This window comes from Grampus griseus (assembly GCF_964374135.1).
Source record: "Grampus griseus genome assembly, chromosome: 6".
Classification (NCBI taxonomy): Eukaryota; Metazoa; Chordata; class Mammalia; order Artiodactyla; family Delphinidae; genus Grampus; species Grampus griseus.
The window spans coordinates 31,699,042-31,724,273 of NC_139000.1; the positions used below are offsets into that span (position 1 = coordinate 31,699,042).

Here is a 25,232-nt window from a genome sequence, read left to right on the forward strand (position 1 = left end):
ATTTATTAACAATAAATATTTACTGGATGAATGATGTATAGTATCTGTACTTGAAGAACTTCAGTAAAATGTTGAAGATATACAGAGAAAATACCATTTATAAAATGTACAACAAAAGGAAGCATTTTCCGAGGTAAATTAAGATTATCCAGATGTAACATTAGCCACAACATTTGGTAGAAGATTATTTAATTCAGTCCTTTTTAAAGAAAAAACTGAGATCCAGAGGAGTAAAGTATTTCCCCACAATCACCTGACTAGATTATGGCAGAGTTAAAACTAGAATGCAGTTATTTTGATGGAGGGATTTTGTGTGTTATAAGAAAACGAAATAGAACATGCCACCGACCTTGTTGCAAAAAGTGAATTGGAAATGTGGAATAACTGCAGTTATTTGAGAAACATATTACCAAAGAATACCTGGAATTGTTCATAAAGTAATACTCTTTTATTCAACTGAAAAAACTTGGGTAACTGGCTATAGGACATAGACTTACACTGTGTGGCCTCAAAGGCTGGATTCTGAGTTCCCTCTGGAAGTTATGGATGTGGTACAGTTTAAGGAAGAATTCTCTAATAGATCTGCCTAAAAATATACCTGAGAGGACAGTAAACCATAGTAGGAACTTAATAATGCTGTTATGTGCCAGACTCTTTACATATATTGCTTTTAATGCTCAGAACTACCCTGCAGGTAGGTATTATAATTTCCGTTTTAGGTTGAGGAAATTGAGGCTCAGAAAGGTCAGACGGCTAGTAAGTGGTGGAACTGGGATTTAAACTCAGGTATGTCTGACTCCAAAGCTTATTTTTTTCCCCACTAGGTTATACTATTAGCAGGTGCCCCTAAATTGTCCCTGCAGAGACTTTTACCCATTTGGTTGATTTGTAAAGGGTCGATTCAAGTACTAGATTGGAGATTGGATTCTGATGACCCTTAAGGCCCTGTTAATAGATCTATTTGCTTTGGTTGTGTTACTTTTATAAATGTAACTTTCCATATGTATGCAGGTACAGTAATATTGCAATTGAATTTTTATTTCATCTTCCCCTTTCACATTTTGGTATTAAAACCGATCCTATTTTAAACATGAATCTGTGCTTAAGTGCTTGCTGGGCAGCAAACTGGACAATCCAGAAAGGAGCCATTAATATCTGTCTTTACCTTGCCCATAAGCCAGGAGCCTGTCCACTGATTCTTTACTAGGCCATATCCTAATTCTTCAAGAAACCATTAATCAGTCCTTACCCCTTGCCTCCCTGGCCCTCTAGAACGCTATCTTCAGCAAACTGTAAGAACCCACAAAGCTGTGGTCCTAGCCTCTCCAGTTCCTCCAGTCTATCAGTTTATTCATTTAATAGACATCTACTGAAATGCTTATTAGAATATGTAGTCAAATAAGACACGGTCCCTGATATCCACAGACCCCACCCACCTATCCCAGATGGGAGAGATTTAAGAATGCTAAAAGAGGAAAGAGCCACTTGAAAGCGAGAGATTGAAGATACAGATTGTGTCTCCCTGGTATATTCTAGGACATCTCCTTAGGAAGTCAGGTGAGTGGGCTAGAAGAGTTACATACAGAAAGAAATAGGGAAGAAGTATAAAGTTTGTTTTCCTTTCACAGGCTTTAATAATATTTTTGTTGAATTATAGTTAATATGTATGACCTAATCACCTGTGGATTAAAGAGCTCACTGGCTTCATTTAAGTAAATTTCTTGATGGCAAAGGGCTCAGGAAGCAATAGTAGCAATTATAGTTTTGTTGTTGTTGTTGTTAACAAATACTGCATACCTTTTTCATATGAGAATGACCATTCTAGCCCAGCTGCTTGTGTGCTGATTCTTATTCTTCTCTTTCTTATCAGGTCCCTTTAATGACCCATAGAATATATTTGTGAAGTGGTTGGCCTGATTAAGGGGCAGTCAGAATTAGAGGTGTCAAGTTTCCTGAATATTGTGGGGTTTGTGCCCCCTTTTAAAAGTAAAAGCAAAACAAAAACTACAGACAAAGGAAACATGGACAGGAAAGTCTCATTTGGGGATTAAAAAATTCTGCTCCTGAATTTAGTATATTTAAGAGTTTATAGATACAAAAGCCCATTTTAACCAGAGGTAAATTTTGAGGGGGAAATTCACTCTATACCATATATCTTTTTTTTTTTTTTTTTTTTTTTTTTTGTGGTACACGGGTCTCTCACTGTTGTGGCCTCTCCCGTTGCGGAGCACAGGCTCCGGACGCGCAGGCTCAGTGGCCATGGCTCACGGGCCCAGCCGCTCTGCGGCATGTGGGATCCTCCTGGACCGGGGCATGAACCCGCATCCCCTGCATCGGCAGGCAGACTCTCAACTACTGCGCCACCAGGGAAGCCCCCATATATCATTTTTGTAAAACTTATTTATTTAGTATGCTAACTTGCCTATGAGATTTGACTGAACTTGTCAGGTGAGTCAGTCTAATATTTGCAATAAACTTACCATTTTAAAGATTTTGTAGTCTAAAAATATGTTATTTGGAGAAAACGAATTTCCTTCATAAATGCCTGAATCTTAGTAGTTACAAGTCCAAGTAGATACATCTTAGAGGGCTTATTTCAGACTTGTTTCATTGCCGCTGTGAGAGGTCCTTAGCTTTGTGCTCCATAATATTGGCCATTTTCTTCCAGTGGAAAAACCAGAATCTTTAAATTATTTGTCCAGTCTTTGAAATGGAATAGTCTTTGAATTCAAAATTGTTTTCCTCTCCAATGAATGACATCAGGATTCCTGAATTAACAGTGTGACTGTTAATTCTGTTTATTGTTATATGCTAAATATGAATGGATAACAACAGAAATATCAATAAAATTTTATTGCTTCTGATTTTCAGTTTTAATTGGTATCCTCCTCTGTGCATAGGTGTCGTTTCAGCCAGATGTTGCACCCAATTTTTGAGGAAGCTTCCAATGTCATTAAGGAAGAATATCCAAATGAAAATCAAGTAGTGTTTGCCAGAGTTGATTGTGATCAGCACTGTAAGTACCTTATAGGAAGTCTGGAAGAAACTGTCCCGTCCCCACCTCTCCTACACACACACACACTTTTTTTTTTTTTTTAATGCTCTGTTTTAAGTAGAGAACAAGCCAAAATGTTCTAGTGACCTTGGTTAAAATGTTAATATTTAATCTTTTTGTACTTAAAACACTACTTTCCATTCTGCCTGTGTGAGGGATTAAAAAATTTTTTTTTCATTAAAATATAGTAGTGCAAGCATAGAGGCAGTAAATCATTTTGGTTTTCTACCAAAGCAAATACCAAAATCAATAAATAAAATTGAAATATAGTTTTAGGAAAGGAAAGGATTTCTGTTAGTTTTAGAATCATGCAAAAATACTATTTGTAGTAATTTCAGATAAAACGATCTCAGACTTTGGGGTGGTTTCTGTTGTTTAAAAGATTATACTAAGATTGTCTTAGACTGTCTTTGAGGTGTAATTTGCTGTAGTTACGATTAAAAGTTTGTTGCAATGAGTTATTGGTAAGTTGCCCTGAATTACAGAACACTCCCATTGTGCAAATTTCCTATCCTTTATGTATCACCTGACAAGTAGAATTTCTGTGTGTGTGTGTGTGTGTGTGTGTGTGTATGTGACATACAGATGGCCAAGAGGCACATGAAAAGACGTTCAGCATCACTAATTATTAGAGAAATGCAAATCAAAACTACAATGAGGTATTACCTCACACCAGTCAGAATGGCCATCATCAAAAAATCTACAAACAATAAATGCTGGAGAGGGTGTGGAGAAAAGGGAACCCTTTTGCACTGTTGGTGGGAATGTAAATTGATACAGCCACTGTGGAGAACAGTATGGAAATTCCTTAAGAAACTAAAAATAGAATTACCATATGACCCAGCAATCCCACTACTGGGCATATACCCTGAGAAAACCAGAATTCAAAAGGACACATGTACCCCAGTGTTCATTGCAGCACTATTTACAATAGCCAGGACATGGAAACAACCTAAATGTCAAACGATAGATGAATGGATAAAGAAGATCGTGGTAACATATATACAATGGAATATTACTCAGCCATAAAAAGGAACAAAATTGGGTCATTTATAGAGATGTGGATGGACCTAGAGTCTGTCATACAGAGTGAAGAAAAACAAATATCATATATTAACGCATATATGTGGAATCTAGGAAAATGGTACAGATGAACCTATTTGTAGGGCAGGAATAGAGATGTAGATGTAGAAAATTGACATGTGGACACAGGGTGGGAAGGGGAGGGTGGAACAAATTGGGAGATTAGGTTTTACATAAATACACTACCATGTGTAAAATAGATAGCTACTGGGAACCCGCTGTATAACACAGGGAGTTCAGCTTGGTGCTCTGTGACGACCTAGATGGGTGGGATGGAGGGCAGTGGGAGGGAGGTCCGAGAGGGAGGGGATATAGGTATACATATAGCTGATTCACTTCACTGTACAGCAGAAACCAACACAACATTGTAAAGCAATTTTACTCCAATTAAAAAAAATAATAAAAAAGTGAAAGCTTGTTGCATTGAGTTATTGATAAGTTGTCCTGAATTATGGAAAACTCCCATTGTGCAAATTTCCTATCCTTTACATTTCACCTGACAAGTAGAATTTCTGTGTGTGTGTGTGTGTGTGTGTGTGTGTGTGTACACTAACTTTTCACTTTGCTGATGAGGAAGTGGAAATAAAGTGGCTTAACCAATGTCATACAGCCTACTGTCTAGTCATGGCAGGCTGAGAATCCAGAACTCCTGACCAAATGCCTTCCTAGACCTATTTGCTTCTTTTCTGTTCAATTCGACAAACGTTTTGGGGATTTTCTGGTAAAAAAATCCCAGAAACGGCTAACAGCAGAGCATTTCAAAATCTTCTAAGCCATACCCCACATTTCTATCTGCTGTGGTTCATAACTAGATACGATGAAGGGAGCAATAAAAGGTTGTCAGTGCAAGCATGGCCTGCATTTCCACACTGCTTTCTGCATCTTTCCTCCCACCTTTCACTGACAGAGAACATGATGTTTTTGGTGTGGACTCTCATTTCAGATTTTTCTATTCTTTATGTATTTAATTAGACATTAAAGTACAGACAACAGTGCCTACTTTCCACTGAATTTGGAGTATAAGATCTGAAATTATGCTCTCAAGCTTACAGTTATTAGAAAGAAAAATTAACTATTGTTGAACAATACATATCATTTATTCTACTTCTAGACATATTAACATATGAGATAAATCTGACATCATTGCTAGTAATTAAGTTCTCTTTTTATGGGAGTAAATAGCCATAGTTAAGATGTTTTTTTGATCCACCAGAGATATCTACAAAATTAGTTTTTTACTAATGAAAGTTATATCTGAGACATTGTGTATTTTCCCTAAATATTTTTTCCCTTCTGTGTAATTCTTCACTTTTTAAAGTGACATTATGAAATCCTTACTGATGATTTGTTCATGTTTTCCACTCTTTCTTTGAGATTGTATGACAGACTGTACTTTGGGTAACCCCTCATGTGCCAGTTGAATTATAGAGGTTTTGAACTGGAAGGACCGTAAGAGTCCTGTGGTCTGGAGAGAAATGCCTGTTAGGCACATTGTTCTTTGGTAGGATTTGCTTTTAAAAAAAAAGAAAAGATTTATTGAAGTATAATTGACATATAATAAACTGTACAAGCTTAAATTATACAATTTAATGTTTTGACACATGTATGCAGCTGTGAAACCATGATCACAGTCAAGATGTCAACATATCTGTCATCCCCCAGATTTTGCTTGTGCTCCTTTGTGGTCCCTCTCTTCCCCTGTCAATCCTCAGGGGGCCATGGAACTGCTTTCAGTTACTATAGACTAGTTTGTATTTTCTAGGATTTTATATAAGTGAAATCATACATCATGTGTTCTGTGTGTGTGTGTGTGTGTGTGTGTGTGTGTGTGTTGTTGACTCAGCATGGTTATTTTGAGATGGTTACATGTATTATTCATTTTTATTATTGAGTGGCATTCCATTGTATGGCTATATACTATAATTTGTTTAACTGTTCACCTGTTGACAGACATTTGGGTTGTTTCCATTTTCGGGCTATTATAAATAAAGCTGCTATGAACATTCAGATACAACCCTCTATACACATGTTTTCATTTATCCTGGGCAAATACCTAGGTGTGAAATATATGGGTCTTATGGTAGGTGTATATTTAACTTTTTAAGAAACTGCCAAACTGTTTTCCAAAGTACTTGTATTATTTTACACATCTACTAGCAGTGTATGAGTGTTCAAGTTGTTCCATATTCTTGCCAACATTTGGTATGGTCAATCTTTTTAATTTATCAGATCTGTTAAATTATTAACAGGTGTAATAATTTCTTATAATAAATTCTTACTGGGTTTTGAGAACTCTTTATACAAGTTCTCTTTTACATGTGTAATTTGCAGATCTTTTTCTCCCATTTTACTCTCTTAAGAGTGTCTTTAATTGTGCTAAAATACACAGAGCATAAAATTTACCATCTTTACCATTTTTAATTGTACAGTTCAGTAACATTAAATATATTCACACTGCTGTACAACCAGTCCCCAGAACTTCATCTTGTGAAACTTAAATGCTATACTCATTAAACAACTCCCTATTTCCCCCTCCCCGTAGTTCCTGGTAACCACCATTCCTCTTTATTTTTCTATGAGTTTGACTATTCTAGATACCTGGTAAAAGTGGAATCATACAGCATTTGTCTTTTTGTGGCAGGCTTATTTCACTTAGCATAATGTCCTGAAGGTACTTCCATGTTGTCGCGTGTGTCAGAATTTCCTTCCATGTGATGACTGAATGATATTCTGTTGTATGGCTATCCTACAACTTCTTTATCCATTTATCCATCGATGGACACTTAGGTTGTTTCCATGTCTTAGCTATTGTAAATAATGCTGCTGTGAACATAGGGGTGCAGATATCTCTTCAACATACTGTTTTCATTTCCTTCAGATGTATACCCAGAAGTGGAATTGCTGGATCATATGATAGTTCTATTTTTTAATTTTTGAGGAATCACAATACAGCTTTCCAAAGCAGCTGTACCAACTTTTATATTCCTGCCAGCAGTGCACAAGGGTTCTAATTTCTCCACATCCTTGCCAACACTTATTTTCTGTTTTTGAGATAACAGCCATCCTAAACGGTGTGAAGTGATATTTCATCCTGGTTTTGATTTACATTTCCCTAGTGATTAGTAATGTTGAGCATCTTTTCATGTGCTTCTTGGCCATTTGTATACCTTCTTTGGTGAAAAATCTGTTTGAGTCCTTTGCTCATTTTTTAATCCGTTTATTTTTTGTTGTTGAGTTGTAGGTGTTCTTTGTATGTTCTAGACATTAACCCTTTATCAGATAATAGGATTTATAAATATTTTCTTCCATACCATAGGGTGCCTTTTCACTCTGTTGATAATGTCCTTTGCACAGAAGTTTTAAATTTTGACGTCCAGTTAATCTGGTTTTACATTTGTTGCCTTTACTTTTGGTGTCATATCCACGAAATTATTGCGACTCCAATGTCATGAATCTTTTCTCCCCTATTTTCTTTTTAAAGTATTAATCATTTAGGTGGTATGTTTAGGTCTTTACCCATTTCAAATTAATTTTTGTATATGGTGCAAGGTAAGGATCCAGTTTCGTTCTTTTGCTTGTGTACATTCAGCTTTTCTAACACCATTTGTTGATGGACTGTCCTTTCCCTATTGAATGACTTGACACCCTTGTCAAAATTCATTTGACCATATATGTGAGGGTTTATTTCTGGGCTCTCTGTTGTGTTCCATTGGTCAATATGTCTATCTTTATGCCAGTACCACACTGCTTTTATTACTGTAGCTTTGTAATAAGTTTTGAAATCAGGAAGTGTGAGATCTCCAGTTTTGTTTGAGAGTATCTTCTGAAGGGCATATACTCTTAATTTTGATGGAGTACAATTTGTCCTTTTACAAAATGGATTATATTTTTAAATTCTGTATCTCAGAAATCTTTGCCTCACCCAAGATCACAAAGATTTTCTGCTATGTTTTCTCTTTCATACATTTTATAGTGTGAAGTTTTACATTTAGGTCTATTATGCATTTGGAGTTAATTTTTACATGTGGCACAATGTATGGATTGGAATGCATTTTTTGCAAATAGTTATCAAGTTGTTCTGACATAATTTATTGAAAAGACTATCCTTTCTTCAATAACTAACTTTGCATCTTTGTTAAAATCAACTGACCATATATATATGGATCTATTTCTAGTCTCTATTCTGTACTGGATATATTTGTCTATGATTTGTTTATTTGTCTATGTTTACACCAATACCACACTTTCTAGATTACTGTAGCTTTATAAATAAGTCTTGAAGTCATTAGTGTAAATCTTCCAACTTTGCAATTTTTTTCAAAGTGGTTTGGTTACTGTAGTTGCTTTGGATTTCTGTATGACTTTTAGAATCAGCTTGTTAATTTTTAGCCAGAGGGGGTGTTGGGGGGGAAGACTGCTGGGATTTTAATTGGGATTACTTTGAATCCTTAGACCACTTTGTGGAGAACTGTCATTTTGACACTATTGAATCTTCTAATTCATGAACATTGTATATCTCCCATTTATTTAGGTCTTTTCAGTTTCTCTTAGCAATGTTTTGCAGTTTTCAGCAATGTTTTAGTCTACATGTCTTTCACATCTTTGTCATATTTATCACTATTTATTTTTTGATGCTGTTGTAAATGATATTTTTAAAATAAACTTTTTATTTTTGGAACAAATGTAGAGATACAGAGAAGTTGCAAAGATAATACGGTGAGTTCCCATATACTCCTTACTCACTTTACCCTAATGTTGACATTTTACATTACCATGGTACATTTGTTAAAACTCAAATTTTTATTTCTGTTGTTTGTTGCTAGTATATAGAAATACAATTGATTTTTGTATAATGATCTTGTACACTGGTACTTATTAGTTCTAATAAGTTTTATGTAGATCCCATAGGATTTTCTACTTAGGCAATTATACTGTTTGCAAATAAAAAGTTTTACTACTTACGGTCTTTATTTCCTTACAGTATTCTTTCCAGCCAAGTGTACCTACTTGCTGCTTCAGGATTAGTTTCTGTCAGGCAGAAGTTCTCTATGAAGCTTCCTAGCAGAACCAGAAGGTGACCTCAGAATCAAGATATCATCCTGCTCACATATGTGTTCTTATTAATCACCTGTCTGGCATTGTGGCAACCCACTCTGTCCTGCCTTCTGATACTTAAGTCTGTCTCTCTTGTTTCCGGCTCAGTGTGTCACCCAGAACTTCCATTCATAGTAATAGTGTTATTTCTTGGAAAAGGTCTTGTAAAAAGTTTCTAGTCAAATTGCTGGGAAAAACTATTGTTGATGTAGTGCTTACTTGGAGTTAGGCATGCTTTTTGAATGTATTATTTCAGTTATCTTCACTGAGATACTGTTATGCATTTATTCCACAACATTTTTTTTAATATGCCTGCCCTTTAGAATGCAGTGTGGGAGGTTCTAGAGATATAGCAGTGAGCCAAACACACCCAGAAAGGCAAGAGCAATAAATACACAATTGCTTATTGGGATAACTGTTTTGAAGGGAAGGTTTTGGGTGCTATGAGATAATAAGTCTGACTTAGTCTAGGGGCATAGGAAGGTCCTCTCTTGAGGCAATGATACAAGACCTGAAGGAAGAGTAGGAGTTGTTTGTTTTTTTTTTTTTTGCGGTATGTGGGCCTCTCACTGTTGTGGCCTCTCCCGTTGCAGAGCATAGGCTCCGGAAGCGCAGGCTCAGCGGCCATGGCTTACGGGCCCAGCCGCTCAGCGGCATGTGGGATCTTCCCAGACTGGGGCACGAACCCGTGTCCCCTGCATCGGCAGGTGGACTCTCAACCACCGCGTCACCAGGGAAGCCCAAGAGTAGGAGTTTTTAAGGGAAAAAAGGGAAGAAGAGTGTTTCAGACAAATGGAGGAGTAGGTGTGAAGTTTCTGAGGTGGTAATGAACATTGGACTTTCAGAGAGCTGGAGTATATTATCATCTTATAGATGAAGACACTGAAAGACTTAGAGAGGCTGAGTGATTTACCAAGGTTACATAGTAAATGGGGGGAGCCAGACTTGTCACCAGCAGTATACAGCTTTTATCAGGTAACTATACTATTTTGAAAGTCAAAGTAAAGTAATTTAAATTGAGGTTTCTCATAGAAACTGAGAACTCACCCAGTTCCTGCATAAAAATGACTCAAGGGGGCTTCCCTGGTAGTCCAGTGGTTAAGACTCTGTGCTGCCACTGCAGGGGGTGCTGGTTCGATCCCTGTTCAGGGAACTGAGATGCAGCATGCTGTGCTGCATGGCCAAAAAAAAAAAAAGACAAAATGTTTGTTATGAATAATGTAATAGTCTGTTTAAGTTATCCCTACTGAGTCAGTATATAAACAAAAATGTAGTTACTTATATGTGGTATTATTGTTTCTATACTGTGTGGCCCAACCCTCTACTAAGGTAGAATCCTTTGTTCTGGTACCAGAGGCCTACTACTTACTAAGTCATATACAGTTGGGCAAGTTATCTAAAAAAACAAAAAAATTGCTAAACTTGATTTAGGACTCACCATAAAAAGTGTGTGTGTGTGTGTGTGTGTGTGTGTGTGTGTGTGGTGAGAAAGAGGGATATGGTAACCAAATGTGGTAAAATGTTAAATCCAGGTGAGGGCATACAGGTGCTCATTATATTACTTTTTCATCTTTTTTTAAGTTTGAAAATTTTCAAAATAGAAAGCTGTTATAAAAAGTCACTGAACCTGTAATTTGTCTGGTTTGGAAAAGAGGGAAGAGCGCCTTGTTGCTTTAGAGTTTTTGAGAGAATATGTGTGAAAGAAGCTCGAAATCTGCACTATACAGATGTACTGTGATACTGTTAATTGTAATTTCTGTTACTTTCACTATGATAAGTAACCTTCAACATGATTATTGAATTTAAAGAGAATTTCCTTGGATAGACTTTTACTGGCATTTTGAGGAATACTTAGAGCCACTTGATGGCTTTTGGAAACTGAGCCCTGGTTCTCTCTGTGGCTGTCTCGATTTCTTAGTGAAAACCTCCTGTGTGCAGGCATGGCAGTTGAAGGCATTTTGTTGGTCATGAACTGCCTTCTCTCATAAGTTGCCATCTCCTGGACAGCAGCACGTCTGCATTACCACTGGGTCCTATGGAAGGTAGATGTACCTTTTGTGAATATTCTCCCATTACCAAGTAGAATGCCAGTAACACAAAGACGGCTTAATGTTAGGAAATAGAATAAATCCCATCAGTATCTAAAATGGGGAAAACCAGCTTATCCTATCAGTAAATGCTGAAAGACTTGATAAAACCCAACAAGGTTCCTGGAAGAAATTAATGTGGCAAAATGAATGAGCCATCCTTTGCTTGCATTGAATTTTTAAAATCTTTAATGACTATGTATTGCTTCTTAACATTTTGCAGGCTCGAACTGAGGTGTGACACATGTCTGAATTTAGTTGTGAGTCTGTCTATCTTAGCCACAAATCTGGTATATTGTCGTGCGTTTGGGAATTTCTGCCAGTGTGGTGTTATAGTTTTTTTCTTTATCAGCACTACTTAAGAATTGAGGATGAGGTGAGACCATAAAGTGAAGAAACAAACAACATAATTACATAACAATATAAAAATGTAATGGCACTAATTTTCATAAAACATGCCGAGTATTTTCAAAGCAGCCCCTGTGGGAGGCAATGCATTTACTCATCCCTTAGAACCTGCTGGGCCTCCTTTTGGAGTTGTCCTCTACACCAGTTTACTAGTTGATCAGGAAAAGTTATCTCAGTACATAATTCTATGTTTGCTGCCCGCATTTCTTTCTATCTCTGTCTCTTCCACTTAGCAGCATCCCATGGAGTGCTTTCTGCCCTACCTTTATCTCACTTCGTTATATGCCCTTCCTAGGACTTTATTTGATGAAAGGTTCAGGTAAATAGGCTGAGAACTTGGAACTGGAGAAGGAGAGAAGGCAAGAGTGGATATAACAGGCTCATTTCACTCAGTCAGCCCTTTTGTTTCTGTGTATGAGCTGCTTGCAGCAGCTTTGATTTCCCTTCCCCACTCTACCGCCTTCCTCCAAAAAGGTTGGAAACTGTAAGAGAATTTTAAACTTAGACTGTTGCTGGAATGACATCAGGAAGCTTCCAACTATTTAAGCTTAGCTATATTTTTTTGAAATCCCAGTGTAAATCTTGTAGCTTGAAAAACCCTCATCTAGTGGTAAAATTTAGTTCACCTCCTAAGCCCCTAAGTTCTCCATCTGTTGTATTTAAGGTAGGGAACAGACAAAGTAGAAGAGAAGTAGAGGAAGAGAAAAAGGAAAAGGAAGTCAGGGCAATTGAAGAGACAGACTCAAGTTACACATAGAGGAGCAGCTCCCTCCTACAGCCCAGAGAGCATTTGCCGCTGTGTCCCCACTTATCCTGCAGAGGACGGGTACTGTGTTTCATATTTGTCACAGATCTGACAATTGCCCTTTTAGTTTCTCCCAGCTGGGGGTCCCATGAAAGGAATCTCTACATCTCTGGTGAAGACATATTTATTATGGACTTATTGGAGGATTTCTTTTATACTGATCTTAGGGAATCCAAACTGGTATATCTTTTTGTTACATGTATTATACATTTAAGAGTTTTAAGAATTTCATTTAAGATTCTGGTCTGTGGAAACAATTAGAAGTAGCAGCAGCAGCAGTAGTAATATTAATGATAATAACAATAATGATAAAATGTAAGCTTTATAAGAGCAAGAACCTTATCTTTTTACCCCTCTATCCCTAGCACTGGATTGGGGTGTCTAGCACATTATCTGTGTTTATTTATAGTTATTGAATAGATGGATGGATAAATAGTAGCCAGCATTTATGAACTATTAGTTTTATAGGTGCTTTGTTAAATACTTTAAATAGGTTATATCATTACCTCTCAACATACGGTAAAGTATTTTTTGCAGTATTTTGTCAAGTTTACTTGTCACTGATTATAAGGCACACTTTTATCTGTAACTGAAAAAAAAACTGAGAAAAATTGAACTATGTTTTCTTTTTTTTTTTTTAAAGAAGATGTTGGGGATAGGAGTTTATTAATTAATTAATTTATTTTTGCTGTGTTTTGTCTTCGTTTCTGTGCGAGGGCTTTCTCTAGTTGTGGCAAGCGGGGGCCACTCTTCCTCACAGTGCGTGGGCCTCTCACTATGGCGGCCCCTCTTGTTGCGGAGCACAGGCTCCAGACGCGCAGGCTCAGTAGTTGTGGCTCACAGGCCAATTGCTCCACGGCATGTGGGATCCTCCCAGACCAGGGCTCGAACCCATGTCCCCTACATTAGCAGGCAAATTCTCAACCACTGCGCCACCAGGGAAGCCCTAGCACAATGTTTTCTTATCACTTAGGATTTTTATGTCTATCATAAGAACTATTTTAGAATTACTTAAGATACAGATTTTTTGTCATATCATTCATTTGTGTACCTAAAAGGAATTTATTCAAGTAATCCTGAAACAGTTTCACTTTCAGAATCTGACTCTTGTGCAATCATTTACCATTTCTGAGTCATTGATTTCTGTGGTTTTCCACACAATATTTATTGACTTCTGTGCCATTAAGAGTGTTGGTAACACTCTTGATTAAAGAATGTTACTCTACTTTTTCTAGAATTTTCTTCCAAGCTGCTCATACCCATTCTGCAAGTATTGATGCTGAGACTTTACTGTTTGACTAACCTTAGAGTTCATTTTTTCTCAATTGAAACATGTCAACTGCTAGTTAAGCAGCTTTTATTCAAAGTCAGCAAGATATAACCAAAATGTTAATAGTGGTTTTCCCCAGTGGTAGTTGGATTACAAATGGTTGTTTCCGTTTTTTGTAATTGTCTTTGTTTCCCAAAATTTCTACACACACACACACACACAATTAAAACTTGCCTTTGCTTCAGCTATGGATCATGATATCACTTTATCTAATCTTATGCAGCCTCTTTTGGAGAGTTTGAGAGTAGAATTCATCACTCTCTCTTGGTGGTCATGCTGCCTTAGATGTAGGAAGTCCCATCCATCTGCCCCTGGTGGGACCAGGTTCTGTGCTGCCCTCCAGTGGCTATAGGCTGTATAGCACTGAGCAAGTGACGTTCTTACATTATTTGCTGGCCAGTGCAGAACATTGACTCCCACTAACATTTTTAGGAATGTACTTTGTAATTGTCCTTGAATTAGGCAGCACTTGCTCCCAAATACCAGAGTTACTCACACTTGTCTGCCTTCCAATGCAACTTGAACCTTCCACATTAGAAATTGAGAAGTTTTTATAAGAGCTATACACAAATGAGACATTAAGAATAGGAAAATAATTATAGACAACAATATTGTATTAACATCAAACTTACTAAGAGACTGGATCTTAATTATTCCCACCACAAAAAAAAATCATAATTATGTAAAGTGATAGGAGTGCTAACACTACAGTGAGGATCATATTGTAATATTGCAATATAGAAATGTAGCAAATCAACATGTTGTACACCTTAAATTTATATACAATGTTATATGTCAACTATATTTCAGTAAAAAAAAAAAGAGAAAATATACAGTGAAGAGTTCATGTGCATAAAATAGAACTTGGATGAGCAGGTTTAGTCTGAATCCTGAGTAAGCTTATAGGCTTTGTTTGTAATTTTTCTGTTTAGGGTTTTATTTTGCTGTTGTGTTTTTGTTTTGCTTTTTTTTTTTTTTTTTTTTTTTTTTTACCACATTGTGGAAGGGCATGGTTTGGGAATGGAAAAGGTACATAGGCGGCAGTGGTCTTTATCCTGGAACCAGAACAGTAAGACCTTCCTGTTGAAATCATCTGCCTCTTTTACTATCTGACATGGATAATCATAGCAGGGAGGGACATTGCTGAGACAAGAGGAGAGGCATTTTCCCATTTGGAACCCTGCTGGGCATTAGGCAGGCAGGCTGGCAGGCAGAACCCATCAAGGCAAAGTAAGTGACCACTGAAGCAAAAGTACGTGCTAATTTTCCAGTCAGCGAGATGTTAACCTTCTTAAATTTATAATTCTTTGACATCCATTTTAACATTTGATCCATCCAGTTAATAATAATAAAAAACCCCTCCATTTATTATACCCCTTAAGTCATTCTTTGTTATACTGTCAAAATGTCACATTGTAATTATCTTAAAATCACTTTTGACCAAAGCTTGTAAAAAGTCACCTTTATGTCTGAGATTATTGATCAATGTAATTTTAAGGTTTTTTTTTTTTTTTTTTTTCGGTACGCGGGCCTCTCACTGTTGTGGCCTCTCCCATTGCGGAGCACAGGCTCCGGACGTGCAGGCTCAGCGGCCATGGCTCATGGGCCTAGCCGCTCCGCGGTATGTGGGATCTTCCTGGACCGGGGCATGAACCCATGTCCCCTGCATTGGTAGGCAGACTCTTAACCACTGCACCACCAGGAAAGCCCAATTTTAAGGTTTTTGCTTCTTTTTTTTTTTAAATATTTATGTATTTTTGGCTGCGTTGGGTCTTCGTTGCTATGCGCGGGCTTTCTCTAGTTGCAGCGAGCTGGGGCTACTCTTCATTGTGGTGCATGGGCTTCTCATTGCGGTGGCTTCTCTTGTTGCAGAGCATGGGCTCTAGGTGTGCGGGCTTCAGCAGTTGTGGCTCGCAGGCTCTAGAGCGCAGGCTCAGTAGTTGTGGCACATGGGCTCAGTTGCTCCACGGCTTGTGGGATCTTCCTGGACCAGGGCTTGAACCCATGTCCCCTGCATTGGTAGGCAGACTCTTAACCACTGTGCCACCTGGGAAGTCCCAGGTTTTTGCTTCTTAATAATTAAAAGCCACTTCATTATGCAGTATTCTTGCTGTCATGATGTTATTTGAGAATTAAGCAAGCAAGTATCTATTCCTCTAATAGTCTTTAAGTGTTAAATCTTTTTCTGTCCATAACTAGAATTTTAAGGCAACCTAAAGGTTGTACTTCTAAGTTGGTAAACAGACTCTTATTTCTCCAGGACTATTATAGTGACTTCCTTACTAGTTTCCCTGGTTCTCTACCACTGTTAGGTGAATATTTTTAAAGCCCAGCTTTGCTGCTCAGTGTCTTCTTATCACATGTAGGATAAAATTCAAATACCATTAATTTAGCACTTAAGACTCGCTGGAGTCCATCTGTAGCTTTATTTATTTCACTTCCAGTTTATGCGTATTTGCTATTAGCACACTGTTTTCTGGTTATGCCCACTAATTCACCAAGTTAAGGAAGTTGAAAGCATTATATTATCTCTAGCAGTGCCTCTTGCTGTCCAATTTCATACTGATCCTTAGGCCACAAATAGAAAATGGATGTTTTGTCTTACACTAGTTCATTTCTTTCTGGGTCTATTGCATATTTTTTCTGCCAAATCCTTTGGGGATTAAATTCCTTGGCAAATCAGGCACCAGCTAGTCTAGTTTAGCTTTTTTTCTTTTTCTTGGATGCATTGGGTCTTCATTGCTGCACACAGGCTTTCTCTAGTTGCAGCGAGCAGGGGCTACTCTTTGTTGCTGTGCGCGGGCTTCTCATTCTGGTGGCTTCTCTTGTTCTGGAGCACAGGCTCTAGATGTGCGGTCTTCAGTAGTTGCAGCATGCGGCCTCAGTAGTTGTGGCACACAGGCCCTAGAGTGCGCTGGCTTCAGTATTTGCGGCACGTGGGCTTCAGTAGTTGTGGTGCATGGGCTCAGTATTTGTGACGCGCAGCCTCAGTAGTTGTGGCGCATGGGCTTAGTTGCTTCGCAGCATGTGGGATCTTCCCAGACCAGGGATCGAACCTGTGTGCCCTACATTAGCAGGTGGATTCTTAACCACTGCGCCAACAGGGAAGTCCCTGGTTTAGCTTTATTAACATTGAATGTGCACCTAAATTGGACCTAGTAGGATATATTTCCCCTTTGTAGGGCTTGATAATATTGATTTAAAAAATTCTTAAAAAGTTATTGTTATTTTGCTGATAGGATGGGCCAAATGTGTTCTCTGGTAATTTTAATTTGTTACTTCTTAATTACAACTGAGCGTGTTTTTACATGTTTATTGGCCATTTGTGTTTCTTTCATAAATTGACTGATAATCTTAGCCCATTTATCTTTTTGATGGTCCTTTTGTAACTGTTCTTTATATATTCTGAATATTAATAATTTGTCTCATATATGTCACCAATATCTTTCTTCCTCTTTGCCTTAAAAATTAATGGTGTTTTCAACATCTAGATGCTTCCTTGCCTAGGCAGCTTCAAAATGTGGCAGATGTCTTGGTTGTATGTTTGATGCTGATGCAGGCCTTTATACAATTAGACAGTATCTCCTAAGCACTACAAGGCCGTGGGAGATTTTACTCTTTTTAGCTCAATCCCCAGCTTCCTATGCCACCCCTGTACTCAGTAAATATCCTCTGGGGAAAACTTCCTGTGTGTTTCAGGGTCCCTTTCAGTCCACCATTCCAGCCCAGGTACTATAAGTAGCTTCACTGATTTCTCTTTCCCTCTGCCTATGCAGGTGTAATCCTTGGCCCTAAATCTGCACAAGTTACAGGTTTAATTTCTAAAAGGAATATTGCATAGGAAACCTAGCGGAAAAATAAATGCCAGTGAGTGAGCTTTTGCTTACTTAGGAATGGTCCTTTCCTTTCTGGAATTAATGTGCCTTTAAAAAAAAGGCATTTTTTTTCCTAGTCATCACAGCAGAAGCAGTAGATTTCTGCTACCTACTATATCCTGCTTGAAAGTGGAAATCTTTTCGTAGATCCTCTTTTGGGTTTTCTGTGAACGCAGTAAGATTGTCTGCAAATAATGACATTTTAATTCTTTACCAGTGTGTGTGTGTGTGTGTGTGTGTGTGTGTATTTATTTCTTTTTCTTATTACACTAAGAACTCCAGTACAGTGTTATGTAGAAGTGATGGCAAGCATTTTGATTTCTTTCTTGATATCAGCAGGATAGCTTTTAGTGTTTTACTGTCAAGTTGTTTGGTATTTGTTTATTTAGATACCCTTTATTAAATTAAGGAAGTTCCCTTCTATTCCTAGTTTGACAAAATTTTAAAGTGTGAGTAGATGTTGATTTTACCAGATGTTTTTCTGTTTCTTTTGAGAAGTAGTAGAACCTTTCTCTTTCATTCTGTTAATGTCATGAATTACACTGATTGATTTTCAAGCATTAAACTGAAGTGCTAGACTAAATCCAGCTTGTGATGTATTATCTTCTGTACACAGTGCTAAATTCACTTTAATACTTTCTTTTTAAGTTTTGCATCTTATGTTCTTGATTGAGACTAACATGTATTTTTCTTTTCTCATCATTTCCTTGTCAGATTTGGCAGAAAGATTATGTTGACCTCATATTTGGGAAATGTCCCCTCTTTTTGTTTTCTCTGAATGGTTGTATAAATAGCATTATTGGCTCCTTAAATGTTTGGTAGAATTTGCTGGTAAAGTTTTCTAGGAATGGAGTTTTCTTTGTGAGAAGGCTTTGGATTATGGGTTCAGTTTCCTTAATTTTAGGACCAGTTATATTTTCTAGTGTTGGTTTGGTGAGTTGTGGTTTTGTGACAATTTTTGCATTTTATCAAAATCTCCATACCATCATTAAGTTATTGATAATATTCTCTTATTATCTGAGTTGCAGACTCCCGCTATATTCCTGAAATTGTGTTTTTTCTCTTTTTTTTTTTCTGGGTTGGTCTCTCCAGGGCTTTATTGATTTTATTATATTAGTCTTTGCAAAGAACCAGATTTTGGCTTTTTTTGTATTGTATATTTATTTTCCACTTCATTAATTTCTACTTTTATCTTTTTCATTCACTCCTTTCTTCTTTGTTTTTCTTTTATGATTTTTTTTAGATTAATACTTTTTTGTTTTTTAGCCTTTTCCCCCTAACATATACATTTTAATGTTATAAATTTCATTCTAAGCATTGCTTTGGCTGCACGCTGCAAGTTCTGATATGTATTTTTCATTATCATTCAGTTCAAAATATTTTCCGGTTTCCCTTTGTAATTTCATCTTTGATCCATGGCGTGTAGAAGTTACTTTATTCTCATTATGAGTTGAATCGTTTGAAAGTTGTTGAGACTTTTTTTGTGATTCATCATATGTTTGTTTTTTATATGATATATATACCTGCAAAAAATGTGTATGTTGCAGCTTTGGGATAGTGAATAATATATCTGTCAAATAATTCTGGTTTCTTAGTTGTGTTGTTCAAATTCTCTATATTTTATTGATTTTATTTGTTATATCAGTTGCTATAAGAGGTATGATAATAATCTCCCACCATGATTATAGATATTCCTTGTAGTTCTGTCATTTTTTACTTTATGTATTTTTAGGTTTTTATTTGACACATAGAAATTCAAAATTGTTACATCTGCGTGGGGAATTGAACTTTTTATTAGTATGAAGGGACCTTCTTGATCTGTAGTAATGCTTTTTGCCTTAATGTGTACATATTTACTATTAATATAGCTATATGAGATTTTGTTTGATTAGTTTTATATAGAATATTTTTTCCCATCCTTTTAATTTTAAAGTTTTTGCATCCTTATGTTTAGATGTATATTTTATAAGTAGTATATAGTTAGATTTTACTTTTGCACCTTTGTCAAAAATCACTTCTACATGTATATGTGGGTCTGTTTCTGGACTCTCTTCCATTGATCTATTTGTCTATCGTCTGTGTTTATGCCATTATCACACTGTCTAGATTCCTGTAGGTTTACAGTAAGTGTTGAAGTCCACTAGTGTAGGTCCTCTAATTTTGTTTATTGGGTATATTGGTCTGTAATTTTTTTATAATGTCTTTGTCTGGTTTTTGTATAAGGGTAATGCTGGCCTCACAGAATGAGTTGGGATGTAATTCCTTCTCTTCAATTTTCAAGAAAAGTTTGTGTGGAAATGGAATTATTTCTTCCTTAAATATTTGGTAGAATTAGCCAATGAAGCTCTCAGTGGAAAGAGCTTAGAAATATGTATTTTTGAAAGAGAAAAACAGATCATGAATTTTTGCTAGTAGTTTCAATTCAAACTAAATATTACAGGGTTTTTACTTAATTCCCTCAATTTTATATTTGTATCTTTTTTCCTTATGCTGAAATCTTGATTCTTAATAGCACTAGCGTGATTACTCGTGTGCTTTATCTATAATTTGTGCGTGTTTAGTTAAAAATAACAATTACAGTATTAAAATTTTTTAATCTAATTTTGTTTTACTATTAAACATTTCCTTGGTCCCAAGTCAAAACTGTAAAACCAAGGTATAGTCAGGGAGATATGAATTCCATTCCTGACTTCTCCTTCCATTCTCTTCCATTGATGTTGTTTTTTGGAGGAGGTAGCATCGTAAAGATATATAGATAGATAGATAGATACACACACACACACACACGTATATATACATATATATATTCCTACTTATCTTCCAAGTTTCTTCTCCATATTTCTTTCACATTCTCTGCACCTGGCTTTTTCCACTTAACACAGTGTATCTTGGAGATTGCTCCTTAGCAGCACAAAGAGATCGTTTTCATTCCTTTATATAACAGCCTAGTACTTCATTGTATGGGTGTACCGTACTTCATTTAACCAGTCTCCTACTGATGGATATTTGGGGGAAGTAGGAACTTCTAAAAAGACATTTTCCACATTCCAGACCACAGCATTGTAGCATTGGCTAGTATTATAGAACTATTTAACCTAATTTTAACAGCATTTTTATTAAAACCTTTTCCATTTATATATCACTGCAAAAATTCATTTTACAGTATGCTAGGTTTCAGTGTGTAGTGTTCTGGTGACTGAATGAGTTTTTTAGTTAGGAAGGTAAAGTTCCGTACTTCTTACTATTTCTTTGGGCTGATTTTCTACTAAGTAGTTTAAGCCTAAGCCTTTGTGGCCTTTGCCTTATAAGAGGTGCCTCTGTTTATCTTAAAAGACTTCTACTTGCTTATACAACCACTCTTACCCCTGAATTTCTAGTACCAGTTTAATCTAATTAATTCCTTGATCAGGTAATAGAACCACCATTTTTACGACAACTCAAAGACACGTTTTCTCATTAATTTATCAGGTTGAAAAAGGGCTTATGGCTGATATATCCACTAGTGTTCTGCTTCAAAAAGTATTAACTCCTAAACCAAACAGATTAATGTCTATTTAAATACTTGTATATTAAGGTATCTTAATATTATTTCAGATTTCTGTGATTTGGTGAATAAAATATTCTCCTCGATCTCATGTATGACCAGTGGTTCTGTCTCTTTGCTCATATCTGTCTTCTGTTTAAAGAATTTTAATAGTCAAGTATATCCCCTTTATAAATCCTCCATGGAGTTCAACAAAGTGTTATGTGATCTTAATTACATAGTCTTTTCTCCAAACCCCCTTCTGAGAACCCATATTCCATCCTTAACTTCTAATACACCGTTTTAGTATTCTTTGATTTCTTATCTTAGGAAAAAATGCAACCTTGACTTATCGAAATAGTATAAGTATTTTTAGCTCTTCCTAGGCAGTGTGTAGACCTTAGAATACTTAGAATCATTAACCTTCTGCTTACATCCCCTCCCCCAGTTTATATGCTGTTGTTGTTATTATGTATTTTAATTTGTGTCAAACTCCATAAGGCATAATTATTGTTGTTGTTTTGTATAGTCAGTATTCATTTAGATTTTTAAAAATCTTTTTTGAGGTATAGCTAACCTAGAATTAACTGTAAAATGTACAAATTAAGTTTGACCTATGTATACACCTGTGAAACTGTCAGCACACATATATATATATATACCCTCTGGTACAGTTGTTTCTACCATCTAATCTCCTAGAAAATTAAGATGGTTAACAGAGTTTATTGCAGTTCTGTTTGTTTTGTTTTTGTTTTGTAACTACTAGGAATGGAGGTAGGGCTAGAGAATTTTCATGTGTGTGTGTTTGTTTTTTTTTTTGCCACCGTTTTAGAATTCTGCCCTCATTTTAAAACTCAGTTTAAAAAATTCTTTTTTTCATCTGTTTTAAGCTACTTGTGCTCTCTCAGGTCCCCTTCACTCTAAAAATGTAGTGTATCTTTTATCATTCTCATACATGTGACTAGCATGCCATACGAGCTTTACCAATGTCTAGAAACCATTGATTTCTCCTATTTGCTACCTCTTGGAAATAACAGCAGAAAAATTTAAAGGCTTTTCCATTCTGATTGAGTCAGTATCTTAGTAATTGTCATTCCTAAAAGTGAGATCAGCATACATTTTTACTTAGTTTCTTATTTTGAGGCTATAAATCCTAATTTTAATGATTTGTGTGAGAGTATACCCATAGGTCATAATAAAGGGATTTTTTTTTAGTGTATACTGCTGAGTTTTGCTCTTAATTGTATTAGCTTACACAAAATTTGCATATGTGTGATTATAAATTCTTCTACTAGCAAAGAATCTAATATTAGATTTTAGCCTTTAAGAGTGATTTTAATTTACATTTAATTCCCTTTTATTAAATACTGTAAGAGATCCTCACAACATAAAGTGATTTGAATGACTGTTTTCAAAATTGGAATTTTGTACATTCCAATTTTTTTCTAGACTGTATCTATAATAATACTGACATTTATTTAGAGTTTACTCTGTCATGCATTTGTATTGTCTCGTTTAGTCCTTAAAACAACTCTATGTAGTAGAAATTATTATCCCTACAGATGAGAAACTAAGGCCTGGAGAGTTGATGCACCTTACAAGTTCACACATACAGTAAATAGCTTTGGGATTTAAACCAGGTAATATATGTCTGGAGCCTGGCCTCTTAACCAGTATAAACTCTTTTTTTCTCTAATACTGGAAAAGAATTATATGAACCAAAATGTTCTCCCTAAATAACTGTAAGATTTTTGACTGTTGGGCTAATGGGCCCACTCAGACTAAGTTTGAGGGTGACGTTACTTTTTTTTTTCATTCTTTTAGCTGATATAGCCCAGAGATATAGGATAAGCAAATACCCAACCCTCAAATTGTTTCGTAATGGGATGATGATGAAGAGAGAATACAGGGGTCAGCGATCAGTGAAAGCACTTGCAGATTACATCAGGCAACAAAAAAGTGACCCCATTCAAGAACTTCATGACTTAGCAGAAGTCACCACTCTTGACGTAAGTCATTAACTTTTGCTGTATCAAATGAAGCCTGCCTGATTAATGTAAACAAATTCTTATGCAATCAAAGAATCTGGCATTTTCTTATACTTCATTGCAGTGGATTTTATATATATATATATATACACACACACACACATACTTAACAAGTTGAATTTTTCTTGAATTAATTCTCAAGGGAAATGCTAATATTTTACTGAACCTTTGGATAAAATGTATATAGCAATACAGTAAAGTTGTACTAATTTGAATTAATTGAGGGTAAAGGGTAGCCTGAATTATGAAGAAATAGAAGTTAATGTCAGGCATACACAAAGTTTCCATAGTTTGCTTAGTGGAGACCCTTATGTAGAAGTGTGAGAGACCCACGGTGGAGTCTCTACCAACAGTCACACATTACGAATTGATGTATTATTTTAACACATCTTAGAATTAGTCATCTTATTTAGGAAGCACTGTCACTGATTAAACAGTTATGTATTTCTTGAAATTTTAAAATAAAATGTTGGAAGGAAATTATTAGATTAGATGATAGTTAAGACTGTTTTCAACCTAATGTAATCTTTAATAGTTTTGGACTAGGTGTTAAAAGCCAATTATGCATTTATAGTCATACTTCATTTGGAGATAATTGAACAGCAGCTGGGTAAATGCAATAACATTATTCTTAAAGAACTATATATGTTTATAAAGTAATTACATACTTTATTTTACAGCGCAGCAAAAGAAATATCATTGGATATTTTGAGCAGAAGGATTCAGAAAACTATAGAGTTTTTGAAAGAGTAGCAAATATTTTGCATGATGATTGTGCCTTTCTAGCTGCATTTGGGTAAGTAGGCTGAGAGTGTGTTAGTGGGTCGGGTCAGCTCAGCTGTCGTGTTAAATTCTTGTTGTGTGTGGTCGTTTTCTGAAGATGACCTCTCCAAAGATTATCTCAGTCCTCTTAAAGTCACCAACCAATTTTTACACCTATCTCTGACTCTTTCTAAGAGTTTAAGTCTGTTAATTATTCTTTCTGTACTATATTCTATTTCAAAATGTGGGTAAGAGGAAAAGGTTGGACAGGTTAACTCTCATACTTTTGTTCAGCTCATTTACTAACACTATCCTGTGTCACAAAAAATGCTTATTAACCTGTGGGGTTTCCAAACTGAAACAACACAGTGTTTCTCCTTAATGACCATGAACTTCATCATCTTTACTCATCTCTGGCTCTCCACCACCTTTTCTTCTGCCTTCCCTGTCTCAGAGGAACAATGCTCCTTTCCACGGCTAACCTCTTTACTTGTTTCCTTGTAATTGTCCCTTCAAAATCCTCTGGGGCTTTGATCCATCAGTTGTCCTTGCTTTCTCATGTTTTCAACCTGACCCTTTTCATGAACTCTTTCCTTTTCCAAAAACATGATTCTCTTTCCTGATCTGTCCCTTCTGTCTCTTGAGCTATAATCTCATTTCTTTCTTTTCATTCTCAATTTTTTTTCAGAGATTAGTTTTGCTTGGCTACCTTGAATTACTCATATTTTAACCAGTTAAAATACCTTAACCTCCTGGAAGCTAACTTTTACCTCCATTACCCTAAAGAAACTTCTGTCTACACAGTCACGAAGTGACTTCTTAATTAACAAATCCAGTGGCCTTTTTTCAATCTTAATCCACTTCAATATCTCTGAAGGATGTGACCCTCAACTACCCTGTCCTTTTTCTTTTTTTTTTTTTTTTTTTTGCGGTACGCGGGCCTCTCACTGTTGTGGCCTCTCCTGCCGCAGAGCACACGCTCTGGACGCGCAGGCTCAGCGGCCATGGCTCACGGACCCAGCCGCTCCGCGGCACGTGGGATCCTCCCGGACCGGGGCACGAACCCGCGTCCCCTGCACCGGCAGGCGGATTCAACCGCTGCGCCACCAGGGAAGCCCCTGCCCTGTCCTTTTTCTGCTGTGTCTACACTTTATGTTGAACT

The 25,232-nt window shown here is 36.4% G+C and overlaps 1 protein-coding gene across 2 annotated transcripts in view; it reads left to right on the forward strand.

Annotated features, from left to right (window-relative positions):
• Positions 1-25,232, forward strand: part of ERP44 (endoplasmic reticulum protein 44) — a 90,405-nt gene that overhangs the window by 36,317 nt on the left and 28,856 nt on the right. The window contains exons 1-4 of one of the 2 annotated variants that reach the window (XM_082657482.1): positions 1,480-1,557; positions 2,901-3,016; positions 23,085-23,269; positions 23,989-24,104. In XM_082657482.1, coding sequence (XP_082513608.1) covers positions 2,917-3,016; positions 23,085-23,269; positions 23,989-24,104 — 401 coding nt within the window. In that variant the 5' untranslated portion in view covers positions 1,480-1,557; positions 2,901-2,916. Of the gene's footprint in view, positions 1-1,479; positions 1,558-2,900; positions 3,017-23,084; positions 23,270-23,988; positions 24,105-25,232 lie in introns of those variants that run through there. The other variant, XM_082657483.1, reaches the window with a different exon arrangement.